This window comes from Cuculus canorus, chromosome 28 (assembly GCF_017976375.1).
Source record: "Cuculus canorus isolate bCucCan1 chromosome 28, bCucCan1.pri, whole genome shotgun sequence".
NCBI lineage: Eukaryota > Metazoa > Chordata > Aves > Cuculiformes > Cuculidae > Cuculus > Cuculus canorus.
Genome location: NC_071428.1, coordinates 3,026,816 through 3,038,918, shown reverse-complemented (window position 1 = coordinate 3,038,918; position 12,103 = coordinate 3,026,816). Strand labels below are relative to the sequence as shown.

At 58.2% G+C, this 12,103-nt stretch overlaps 1 protein-coding gene across 13 annotated transcripts in view; it reads right to left on the bottom strand.

Moving 5' to 3' along the window:
* The window catches only part of ARHGEF11 (Rho guanine nucleotide exchange factor 11), a 36,982-nt gene that overhangs the window by 14,265 nt on the left and 10,614 nt on the right, over window positions 1-12,103 (bottom strand). For 12 of the 13 annotated variants that reach the window (XR_008447349.1, XM_054050980.1, XM_054050973.1 and 9 more), the window contains exons 3-18: window positions 11,628-11,726; window positions 9,388-9,437; window positions 9,232-9,289; window positions 7,961-8,139; window positions 7,777-7,848; window positions 6,518-6,637; window positions 6,256-6,313; window positions 6,103-6,179; window positions 5,221-5,358; window positions 4,995-5,069; window positions 3,867-3,968; window positions 3,375-3,473; window positions 2,793-2,835; window positions 1,208-1,304; window positions 1,007-1,129; window positions 701-724 (exon numbers count right to left, since the gene is read on the bottom strand). Coding sequence is in view for 12 of the 13 variants with exons in the window: in XM_054050980.1 (XP_053906955.1) it covers window positions 701-724; window positions 1,007-1,129; window positions 1,208-1,304; window positions 2,793-2,835; window positions 3,375-3,473; window positions 3,867-3,968; window positions 4,995-5,069; window positions 5,221-5,358; window positions 6,103-6,179; window positions 6,256-6,313; window positions 6,518-6,637; window positions 7,777-7,848; window positions 7,961-8,139; window positions 9,232-9,289; window positions 9,388-9,437; window positions 11,628-11,726 (1,414 nt within the window). In the remaining variant the exon portion in view is untranslated. The remainder of the gene's footprint in view (window positions 1-700; window positions 725-1,006; window positions 1,130-1,207; window positions 1,305-2,792; window positions 2,836-3,374; window positions 3,474-3,866; window positions 3,969-4,994; window positions 5,070-5,220; window positions 5,359-6,102; window positions 6,180-6,255; window positions 6,314-6,517; window positions 6,638-7,776; window positions 7,849-7,960; window positions 8,140-9,231; window positions 9,290-9,387; window positions 9,438-11,627; window positions 11,727-12,103) is intronic. The other variant, XM_054050985.1, reaches the window with a different exon arrangement.

Genomic DNA, 12,103 nt, shown 5'->3' with positions numbered 1-12,103 from the left:
CCCACTGGCTCAGGGGCTCCAAACCCCATCCAACCTGGCCTGGAACCCCTCCAGGGATGGGGCAGCCACCACTGCTCTGGGCAACCTGGGCCAGGGCCTCCCCACGCTCACAGGAGAACATTTCTCCCCAAAATCTCATCTCAATCTCCCCTCTTGCAGCTTAAAACCATTCCCCTCTTCCTATTCCTGCACCCCCTGATCCAGAGCCCCTCCCTAGTTCCTCTGGAGCCCCCTTCAGCACTGGAAGCTGCTCTAAGGTCTCCTCGGAGCCTTTTCTTCTCCAGGCTGAACACCCCCAACTCTCCCAGCCTGTCCTCGGAAGGGAGGTGCTCCAGGTACATCCCATGAGGCTCTGCAGGGAGAGAGGATCCACCCCTCCCAAGGCAAGAGAAGACACCCCAGTGGGGACAGCAGCAAGTGAGACAGGAGAAAAGGCAAGAAGCATTTCAAGAGGATGAGCTGAGGTGGCAGGGGCTGTTGGGGGCTGCCCTGAGCACACCAGGACCCCCAGGTAAGCGTTCCCCCTTCGCCAGGGCCAGCATGGGAGCCCACAGGGCTAAATCTGGAAGGAGGAGAAGGAGCTGGAGGCCAGCACGGGAAGGAGATGCTCCTGCAGCTCCTCTCCTTTGGCCTCCTCACCTAACATCTGTAAGACAATTGCATCTGGACGCGCTCCCCCCCGTGCCCCAGGGCCACTCACCTCCTGTCCTCTTCGTATTTTGACCTGGAGAGAGAGGTGAGGAGGGAGAAAAGAGCTTGTTTGGAACAGGTTCCTCTACTCAGGCCACCTGGCAGGTCGCCCTCCAACCCACCATGCCCTCTGCCCCTCACCACACATAGCGCCTGCTCCAAACTCTCCTTCCCACCTCCAACAGTAAACGTATGGATCAAGGAGCAGATCCAAGCCTGTGCCAAATCCCCTTGCCCACGTCCTTGCCCCAAACCCAGAAGAGAGCCGCCTCCCCATGTGTGGGGCAAGGAGCCTTCATGGTAGCCCAGCACTCACAGGATGTCGCCCAGCTGGGCCAGCTGCTTCTCAGCCACTTGCCGCTCCTTCTGGGGGTCCCCGTCCAGGTCCAAGAGGTCGTTCTCCCCGTACAGACTTCCCAGGCCCATGGTGCGCTTCGTTCTGTGGAGGACAAGGATCAGGGCCATGAAGCCAGGCACCAGCAGGAGCTCCTCAAGCTCTGTGGGGCATCCACGTTACCTGTAGTCCTGGATCTGCTCCTGTATCTCAGGCATCACCATCTCCTGAGCTTCAAAGAGGGCGGTTTGGACATCGTCCCCATTCCGTAGGCGAGTCTCTGGGGACAGGAGAGGAGAATTCATGTCACCAACCATGCTCAGCACGCAAGGAAGGGCACAAAGGACCTTCTAGCAGCCTCAAAGCAGAGCAGGACAGGCAGGAAGACCACGGAGCTTCTCTGCTGGACCCATCCCGCCAGAGCGCAGCCGCCTTGCTGGCTGGTTTCAGCTATCTCTGGCCAGGAGAACCTGTCTGCCATTGTGCACCTCCAGGATGAGACACCCACCCACAGCAAAGCGCCTCTGGGACCACAGAATTGAGCTGGGGAAGAGCCCAGGAGCCCCGGTTCCAACCCTCGGCGCATCCTCTCTAAGAGCAACAGGCAGAGACCCAGGATCATAGAATCATGGAACCATTTAGGCTGGAAAAGAACTTGAAGCTCATGGAGTCCAACCCAACCCAGCACTGCCAAGTCCACCACCAAACCGTGTCCCCGAGCAGCACATCTCCTCAGCTTCTAAATCCCTCAGGGATGGGGCCTCTATTGCTCCCCCTGGGCAGCCTCTGCCAGTGCCCGAGAACCCTTTTGGGGAAAGGAGTTTTCCCAATATCCAACCTAAACCTCCTCTGAAGCAACTTGAGGCCGTTTCCTCTCATCCCATCACTTGGGAGAAGAGCCCAGCACCCACCTGGCTCCAACCTTTCCAGGAGCTGCAGGGAGTGATGAGGTCTCCCCTCAGCCTCCTCTTCTCCAGGCTAAACAGCCCCAGGGCCCTCAGCTGCTCCCACAACCCCTGTTCTCCAGCCTCTTCCCCAGCTCCATTCCCTTCTCTGGATGCGCTCCAGCCCCTCAAGGTCTTTCTTGGAGTGAGGGGCCCAAAACTGAACCCAGGATTCAAGATGTGGCCCCACCAGCACCGAGTCCAGGGGGACGATCCCGTCCCTGCTCCTGCTGGCCACCCCATGGCTGATCCAGCCAGGATGCTGGTGGCCTTCTTGGCCACCTGGGTGACTGCTGGCTCATGTTCAGCTGCTGTTGTCCAGCATTCCTGGGTTCTTTTCCACTGGCAGCTTTCCAGTCGCTCTTCCCCAAGCCTGGAGCTGCACGGGGTTGTTGTGACCCAAGTGAAGAACCTGACAGTTAACCTTGTTGAACCCCATCCCGTTGGCCTTGGCCATTGCTCCAGCATGCCCAGATCCCTCTGCAGACCCTTCCTGCCCTCCATCCATGGATCCAGCTTCTCCAGATCCCTCTGCAGACCCTTCCTGCCCTCCATCCATGGATCCAGCTTCTCTAGATCCCTCTGCAGATCCTTCCTGCCCTCCATCCATGGATCCAGCTTCTCCAGATCCCTCTGCAGATCCTTCCTGCCCTCCAGCAGATCACCACTCTCACCTCACCCAGTGTCATCTCCAAACTGACTGAGAAACGACTCAATCCCTTGTCTGGATCATGAATGAAGAGATCAATCAGAAGCAGCACCCTCCTAACAGCCCAGGTTTACAGAGAAGGTAACGGCACCCGACCTGGGAGCCCCTCACTCACCGATCTCCGCCAAGAGCTGCTCGGACACCTTCACTCGGAGAGGCTGGGGAGGGAAAGCAGAACAGAAGAGCGGCTCAGCACTGGTTTGCATTCCCCGGGCAGCGAGCAGGGCTGTAAGGAAGTAGGGATACGGGAGAGAGGGCCCTGCGCTCCTGCACCATCACCTCATGGTGATTTTGGCAGCCGGAGAGGTGAGAGATGGGGATCTCCCCCTCCAAGCACCCTGCACTCATCCCAGCATCCAACACAATCCCTCTGGAGCAGCGCAGGAGGGTCCTGCTCCCTCCAAGGGTTCAGGAGCACAAACAAGAGCGCTTGGAGCCCCCTTCTTCCCCCCAGGACCCTCCTCTCCTGCCTGTCCCGAGCTCCCAGGCACCGGCGCAGCCGCCGTTGTGCAATGCATGGGGACGCGCTTTACGCAACAGTTTGCACCAACACAGAGGAACCAGCAGCAACAAAGTCATGTCAGTGGCAAAAACAGCATTAAAAACCATCCCCGGGCAGGAGACCCCACAGCCAGCGCCGCTTTTCCAGCGGATGCCCTGCAGGGACAAGGAATCCCGTGCCGGGTCCTGCCCTTACCGCGTTCCTGTCCAAGAAGATGTTCCAGATGTCCTTCGCCAAGACCCGGGAATCCTTGGGGTTCGTCTGCTGGCAAACGTCGGTGCACAAGTAGAAAAGCTACGAGGAGAAGAGGGAGCAGAGGTGGGCGGCGGAGGAGGAAGAAGCTTTGGAAGGGAGAAAAGCTCCGTAGAGCGGCGCCCATGAAACAGGAAACGACGGCTGGGGTCTGGGGAGGGCAAAACCCCACCGTGCCACGCCTGGGAGGAAGGGGAGGAAGTGTAACCCTACGCGGTGCTTCCCTCTCGTGTGCACACGCATGACGGGGAACCGAGGGCCGGCAGCTGCCTGCAGCAGGCAACACGCACCAGGCGGTTGCCGTAGCCTCCGGCAACGCCGAGTTTGGCGGATGAGCTCAGCAAAGCAGCACCACCTCACGCCTCGCCAGAGAAGGGGCTGGTGCCAAATCTGCTGCCCTGTCTGCGTCCCTCCCATCCCGCCTGGAGCCCTTACCAGGGGGCTGGGATCAGCTTGGGAGAAGATGTAGCGTAAGAAGACCCCAAGATGTGCCGGGCGGGATTTTAGCTTGCTGAGGTCTTGAAAGAGGGAGTCGCACTGCGTAGAGAAAGGACCAGAGGAGAAAGAGTCCATGAGGAAGGAAAGGAATGAACTCACAGAATCATAGAATGGTTTGGGTTGGAAGAGACCTTAAAATTGATCCAGTTCCATCCCCTGCCATGGACAGGGACATCTCCCACTGGATCAGAGGCTCCAAACCCCATCCAACCTGGCCTGGAACCCCTCCAGGGATGGGGCAGCCACCACTGCTCTGGGCAACCTGGGCCAGGGCCTCCCCACCCTCATGGTAAAGACATTCCTCCTTATGTCCAGTCTAAATCTGCCCCTCTCCAGTTTATCCCCGTTCCCCCTCGTCCCATCCCCACAAGTCCTTATGAACAGCCCCTCCTCAGCTTTCTTGGAGTCCCTTCAGGCACTGGAAGGTCACTCTAAGGTCTCCTCAGAGCCTTCTCTTCTCCAGGCTGAACAACCCCAACTCTCTCAGCCTGTCCTCAGACAGAGGTTCTCCAGCCCTCACATCATCCTTGGAGCCTCCTCTGGACCCGTTCCAACAGCTCCATCTCCTTCTTCTGTTGAGGATTCCAGAACTGGACCCAATCCTCCAGCTGAGGTCTCCCCAGAGAGGAGAGGGGCAGAATCCCCTCCCTCCCTGCTGGCCGCGCTTCTCTGGATGCAGCCCAGGACACGGTTGGTTTCTGGGCTGGGAGCGCACGTTGCGGCTCCTGTCGAGCTCCTCCTCGACCAGCACCCCAAGTCCTTCTCCTCAGGGCTGCTCTCCATCACATCATCCCTCAGCCTGTACTGAAATCAGGGACTGCCCCGATCGAGGGGTAGAACCGTGCCCTTGGCCTGGTTGAACCTCATGAGGTTCTCTGGATCAGACCTGTCCTACAGCTCAGCACCAGGATGAACCTCCAGCTCCTGCAAGCCCTCTCCCTTGGACCCGCCTGAATATCCCTGGATTTCTAAAAGCCGCCAGGAGAATCACAAAGGGACCTATGTGGGAGAGCAACAGCCCTGAGGAGAGGAGCTGAAAGCCAAGAAGACCTCGGACGCCGTTACCTCATTATTGAAATATCCTGGGTCGCAATCCTCCTCGGGCCCAATGATGAGCGGTCGTCCCGTCAAGTCCATCCACTGCCACGGAGAGGGGACAATTAGGAGCCAGGCGCTTGCTTTGGGGGGACACTTTCATCCTCCCTGCATCCCGAGGGAGGATTCGGTCCCATCTGATATGGTTCAGCACCCATGGGATGCCCTGGGACCCCCCGGCTCAGCCCCAGCCCACCTGCCCGGCAGAGGGGGTGAAGGCGGTGTCGGATCCCTGCCGGCGATGGTGCTGGAAGAGGCGGGCGGTGATAACTGGGGAGGTTCGTGGGCTGTCCAGGCCGTGGTCAGAGAGAACGGAGTTGCGTTTCAAGGAGACCTGCTTGGGACAGCAGGGAAGGTGTCACGAGGCGTGGGGACAATGAGGGTCCAAGCTGACACTGCCGCTCACTCACTCAGCCGTCAGGAGAGCAGCTTCCAGGGCAGAGATCACAAAGGGAGACGGGCCGAGGGAATTTGGAAGCCATAAACCACCTCAAGGGCCATCAGAAACCCTTGAAGATTGGGACCACAAGCCAAGAGCTTCGGGGTACCCTTCATTTTGGGGCAGTCATGGAATTATGGAATGGGTTGAGTTGGAAGGGACCTCCAAGCCAGTTCCACCCCTGCCATGGGCAGGGACACCTCCCACGGGATCAGGGGCTCCAAGCCCCATCCAACCTGGCCTGGAACCCCTCCAGGGATGGGGCAGCCACCACTGCTCTGGGCAACCTGGGCCAGGGCCTCCCCACCCTCACAGGAGAACATTTCTCCCCAAGATCTCATCTCAATCTCCCCTCTTGCAACTCAAAACTCTTCCCCCTTATCCTGTCCCTGATCCAGAGCCCCTCCCCAGCTCTCCGGCAGGCTCCAGTCACACCAGGCTGAGCATTCCAAGCCCTAAAAACTCAGAGCCAAAGACTGCGCTACAAGAAATTCAGCTTCTTCAGACGGTCAACAAATAATTGTGACAGTAATATCAGGTTCTCAGCCCCTAAGGACACACAGACCCATCCACCAGGGGTTTCTCCTCTCTCCCAGGTCCCAGCAGAAGTTGGGGTGAGCTCCCCACGACTGCTCTCACCTCGCTTACAGAAGGGAATCGCTCTGTGCCGGACTCCAACCCGCTGTCACCATCCTGTGAGTCCACAGAGAGGCGTCCTGAGAGCAAAGGAGAACTTGACCCACGTGTTCAGGAGATGGGGACACGGAGATGGTGTCTACCAGTACAACTCACCTTCCGTCGCCCTGAAACCGGTGGAGCCAGAGTCGCCGCTGCCCAGCCGCCCCGAATCCTGCAACACGAGATGTGTTGGAGCAGTGGGAAGTTCCCCGGCATGTGGGGACAACCAAGCACACAGCGCCCACCGCAGCAGCCTTTGGAAACCACGTGTGTCTTGGCCTCAGATGGGTTTCTCCAGGCTTGGAGGGAGCTGGGAGGGTGGCAGCAGCCCTAAACCAAGGGGAATCCCATTAATTCCCCAGCGCATTTCACGTACCACGAAGCCCCCGGTCTCCTGGAGGATTTTGAGCTGCAGTTGGCTGACACGCCGGCGGGCGCCCTCGATCTGCTCCTCCACCGCCGTGGCGGGGTTTCGGCTGTACACCTCGTAGAAGCGCTGAGTGGAGAGAATAAGAGGGGACCCTTCCATCAGCCTCAATCCATCCCTCTCCCCACGAGGGAATGAGGCTGAGCAGGTTCTCTGGGATCACGGACTGAAGGATTCACAGGTCACCGAGTCCTTGGAGGGCAGGGAAGCCAGGAGAGCACCAGGAAAGTGCCAAGAATCATAGAATCACCAGGTTGGAAAAGACCTCTTGGATCATCGAGTCCAACCATTCCCATTTGACACTAAACCATGTCCCTGAGCACCTCGTCTACCCGTCTTCTAAACACCTCCAGGGATGGGGACTCCACCACCTCCCCGGGCAGCCTCTGCCAGGGCCCCATGACCCTTCCAGTGAAGAATTTCTTCCTGATGTCCAGTTTGACCCTCCCCTGGTGCAGTTTGAGGCCGTTCCCCCTTGTCCTATCACCTTGGGAGAAGAGCTCAGCTCCCTCCTCTCTACACTCTCCTTTCAAGCAGTTGTAGAGCAATAAGGTCTCCCCTCAGCCTCCTCTTCTCAGGGCTGAACACCCCCAGGTCCCTCAGCCGCTCCTCGTCAGACTCGTTCTCCAGCCCCTCACCAGCTTCGTTGCTCTTCTCTGGACACACTCCAGAGCCTCAACATCCTTCTTGGAGTGAATTGAACCCAGGATTCGAGGTGCGGCCTCACCAGTGCCGAGTCCAGGGGCAGAATCCCCTCCCTGGCCCTGCTGGCCACGCTGTTTCTGATCCAAGCCAAGATGCCGTTGGCCTTCTTGGCCCCCTGGGCCACCGCTGGCTCATGTTCACTCAACCAACACCCCCAGGTCCTTCTCCTCCGGACACTTTCCAGCCACTCTTCCCCTGGTCTGGAGCTGCACAGGGTTGTTGTGCCCCAAGTGCAGGACCCGGCGTTTGGCCTTGTTAAACCTCACGGGTCTCAGCCCATCGGTCCAGCCTGTTCAGATCCCTTTGGAGACCCTCAAAACCCTCCAGCAGATCCACACTTCCTCCCAGCTTAGTGTCACCCCCAAACTCACTTGGGGTGCACCCAACGCCTTCATCCAGGTCATTGATAAAGATATGGGACACAGCCCCGAGCCCTGGTGACCGACCTCCGGCCAGAGTGAACTCCATTGCTCACCACTCTCTGGGCTTCGCTGCTGCCATACCTGTAACTCTGCCTCCTCCTGCCGCAGCATGTTCCGGAGAATCTGTGTCGCGTGCTTCTGGACTTCAGGGTCCTGCAGTTTTGGATGGATGCAAAGAGATAGGCTGAGCTTTGCTCTCCCGCTTCCCACCGGTGGTGGTGGGACAGAGCAGGACAGTAAGGTGTGATGGTGGTGAGGTTTCTACCTGCAGGGGTTTGGGGTCGGTGATGCGCTGCGGTGGGGGGAGTGGCGGTGGGGGAGGTGGGGGGGGACAGGCAGGGGTGATGTGGGGAGCCCCTGCCGTGCTCACATCTGGCTGAGAACCGGAGAGCCCCACCGAGGGAGGAGGAGAGCCCAGGAGGGTCAAAGCGACGTAGGCACCGGCTGGAAAAATGTGGGAGCGGGAAAGGGAAGGTGAGAAAGATTCTCCTTATCCACTCGATCAACCTAAAACAGCTGATGGGCATCAGGGCAGCCATATCCCTGTCCTTGCAAGCAGCGAGGCCACCTCTGCCATGGTGGGTGCCACCCCAGATGTATTGAGACCAATTTTCCCAGGAATCATAGAACCAGAGAATAGTTTGGGTTGGAAGGGACCTCAAAGATCATCCAGTCTCACCCCCTGCCATGGACAGGGACATCCCCCTGGCTCAGGCTGCCCAACGCCCATCCAACCTGGCCTGGAACCCCTCCAGGGATGGGGCAGCCACCACTGCTCTGGGCAACCTGTTCCAGGGCCTCACCACCCTCATGGTGAAGAAATTCTTCCTTATGTCCAGTCTAAATCTGCCCCTCTCCAGTTTATCCCCGTTCCCCCTCGTCCCATCCCCACAAGCCTTTATGAACAGCCCCTCTCCAGCTTTCTTGGAGCACCCTCAGGTACTGGAAGGTCGCTATAAGGTCTCCTTGGAGCTTTCAGGCTGAACAACCCCAACTCTCTCAGCCTGTCCTCGTACAGAGGTTCTCCAGCCCTCACATCATCCTTGGAGCCTCCTCTGGACCCGTTCCAACAGCTCCATCTCTTTCTTCTGTTGAGGATTCCAGAACTGGACCAAATCCTCCCTATGAGGTCTCCCCAGAGAGGAGCAGAGGGGCAGAATCCCCTCCCTCCCTGCTGGCCGCGCTTCTCTGGATGCAGCCCAGGACACGGTTGGTTTCTGGGCTGGGAGCACACGTTGCGGCTCCTGTAGAGCTTCTCATCAACCAGCACCCCAAGTCCTTCTCCTCAGAGCCGCTCTCACTCACATCATCCCCATCGTGTACTGAAATCAGGGATTGCCCCAACCCAGGGGTAGGACCTTGCCCTTGGCCTGCTTGAACCTCCTGAGGTTCTCACGTGTTCCTGCATTCCCGTCCTGCCTCCTCTGCTCCATGCGCTGCAGCCCAGGCACGATGCCACGAGGTGGCCGGTGGGCACAAGGGCTGCTCATCCCGCCGGGTGGGAAAAAGCCACCGCAGCTCCCTGCCCGTACTCACACTTGATTAACTTCACCACTTCGAGGTGTGAGCTGTTGGTCACCATCGTGCCGTTCACCTAGGAGAGGAGTGAGGGGGTCAAACAGGTTGGTGGGGGAAGCAGGACACACAGCCCCGCGTGGAGACGCAGCAGGGGTGACGGTTGGCGATGCTCACCTTGACTATCCGGTCCCCTTCCTGCACCCCGGCTCTCATCGCCGCCCCGCCTGCAGCACAGGGAGGAGAGAGGCATCAGGAGGGATGTTGAGGCAGCAGATGGAACTGGGAACTCCCCTCCCACCCATCCCACATCATCCAGGCACAGGTTGTGCAGCTATTGTCCTGCTCAGGTCGGATACCAGGACCACCAGGCACGTATTCCTCATAGGACAAGGTTGGATACTGAGCTTTGGGTGCTCCACACACGACACCCAACGTATGTTCAGCTTGTAGATCACCCAGATAAGCCCTTCTCTGCTCACCCAGCCCAAGTCCAGCCTTTTCCATCCGTCTCAGGATGGATGAGGGGGCCCCAACCTGTTAGCCCACCATTTAGGTTGGGTCCGACAAATCTAAAGAGCCACCACGTGCCTGGATCTAAAGGCAGGAGCAGGGAAAAGCAGCGTTGTTTTGCCTCCTCTCGCCCCGCCTGCTCTTTAACAAAGCTGCCGAGGTTGGAATACATGAAAAATGCACTTTTCCTAAAGCCAAAACCAAGAAGAAAATGTTTCCATGAGGTTCAACTCCAAGCCAAGGGCCTGAGACACAGCAGTGAGCTCCAAGAGTGGAAAGTGCGCTGGATGGTTGGGATTCTTTCGGCTCTAACGATCTCGTTATTGGCAAATGAAGCGAGCGGTGAGAGAGGGGGGACAGGATTCCAGGCTGTCCTGCTCCTGGGGATCTCATCCAGCCCTGGGATGAAGAAGCCAACGTGGGCAGCTCCCCACGCAGCTTCGGGAGAGAGGGATCCAGCACGAACTTGCCCTCAAAACCCACTTTCATTTCCCTATATTCTCATTTTTCCTGGCTTTTGGGATAGAGAAGGGGGAAGGGGGGAGGAGGTGGGAACATCCGCTGTAAAATAAGCGGCTCATTGTCCATTTAAATTGCTGCTCCCAGCCATGCCACCCCACAAAGTCATTAGACAGCAAAACCAGTGGCGTCTCCTGCAGCTCAGTGCCAAGAGCAGCGAGCTGCTGAATCCATGTTTACCGAGGGCTCCAAAAGGGAATTCCTCACCCACCCGCTGGCAGCAGCTCCCCAGGTTGTAAAAGGAGTAGGGAGAGCGGTTTCGGGGAGTTCCTTTAAAACACCACCCCAAAAAACCATTCCTACCCCCAGCAATTGCGCCCTGTCCATCCCGGACGAGGCCGTAGAATCATAGTATCACCAGGTTGGAAAAGACCTCTTGGATCATTAAGTCCAACCATTCCCATCTGACACTAAACCATGTTCCTGAGCACCTCGTCTACCCATCTTTTAAACACCTCCAGGGACGGGGACTCCACCATCTCCCCGGGCAGCCTCTGCCAGGGCCCCATGACCCTTCCAGTGAAGAACTTCTTCCTGATGTCCAGTTTGACCCTCCCCTGGCGCAGTTTGAGGCCATTCCCCCTTGTCCTATCACCTTGGGAGAAGAGCTCAGCTCCCTCCTCTCCACACTCTCCCTCCAGGCAGTTGTAGAGCAATAAGGTCTCCCCTCAGCCTCCTCTTCTCAGGGCTGAACACCCCCAGGTCCCTCAGCCGCTCCTCGTCAGACTCGTTCTCCAGCCCCTTCCCCAGCTTTGTTGCTCTTCTCTGGACACACTCCAGAGACTCAACATCCTTCTTGGAGTGAATTGAACCCAGGATTCGAGGTGCGGCCTCACCAGTGCCGAGTCCAGGGGCAGAATCCCCTCCCTGCTCCTGCTGGCCACGCTGTTTCTGATCCAAGCCAAGATGCCATCGGCCTTCTTGGCCCCCTGGGCCACCGCTGGCTCATGTTCACTCAACCAACACCCCCAGGTCCTTCTCCTCCGGACACTTTCCAGCCACTCTTCCCCTGGTCTGGAGCTGCACAGGGTTGTTGTGCCCCAAGTGCAGGACCCGGCGTTTGGCCTTGTTAAACCTCACGGGTCTCAGCCCATCGGTCCAGCCTGTTCAGATCCCTCAAAACCCTCCAGCAGATCCACACTTCCTCCCAGCTTAGTGTCACCCCCAAAATCACTTGGGGTGCACCCAACGCCTTCATCCAGGTCATTGATAAAGGTACTGGACCCAGCCTCAAGCCCTGGCGGATGCTGTAGCAAAATCCCAAGCCAGCAACGTTTCAGGAGGAAGGAAAAAGGCTTTCCTTCATTTTCTCCCAAGGGATGTGGCTCTGAGAAGATGAGTGGAGTTCCCTTGCGCCTCCTGACCTCCTCAATGCCCCCTCTCACCTGGCCGCACCGACTGCACCAGGACAACACGGTCCCCGCTGACGGTGAAGCCAAAGCCATGCTGGTCCTTCTGGATGATGACGCAGCGCTGGACCAGACCTGGGGGAGGGAGAGGAGGGAGAACAGTGAGAATCATGGAATCATAGAATAGTTTGGGTCGGAAGGGATCTTAAAGATCATCCAGTTCCAACCCCCCTGCCATGGGCAGGGACACCTCCCTCTGGATCAGAGGCTCCAAGGCCCATCCAACCTGGCCTGGAACCCCTCCAGGGATGGGGCAGCCACAACTTCCCTGGGCAACCTGGGCCAGGGCCTCCCCACCATCATGGTGAAGAAATTCTTTCTTATATCAAGTCTAAATCTGCCCCTCTCCAGTTTACCCCCGTTCCCCCTCGTCCCATCCCCACAAGCCTTTATGAACAGCCCCTCCCCAGCTTTCTTGGAGTCCCTTCAGGCACTGGAAGGTCACTCTAAGG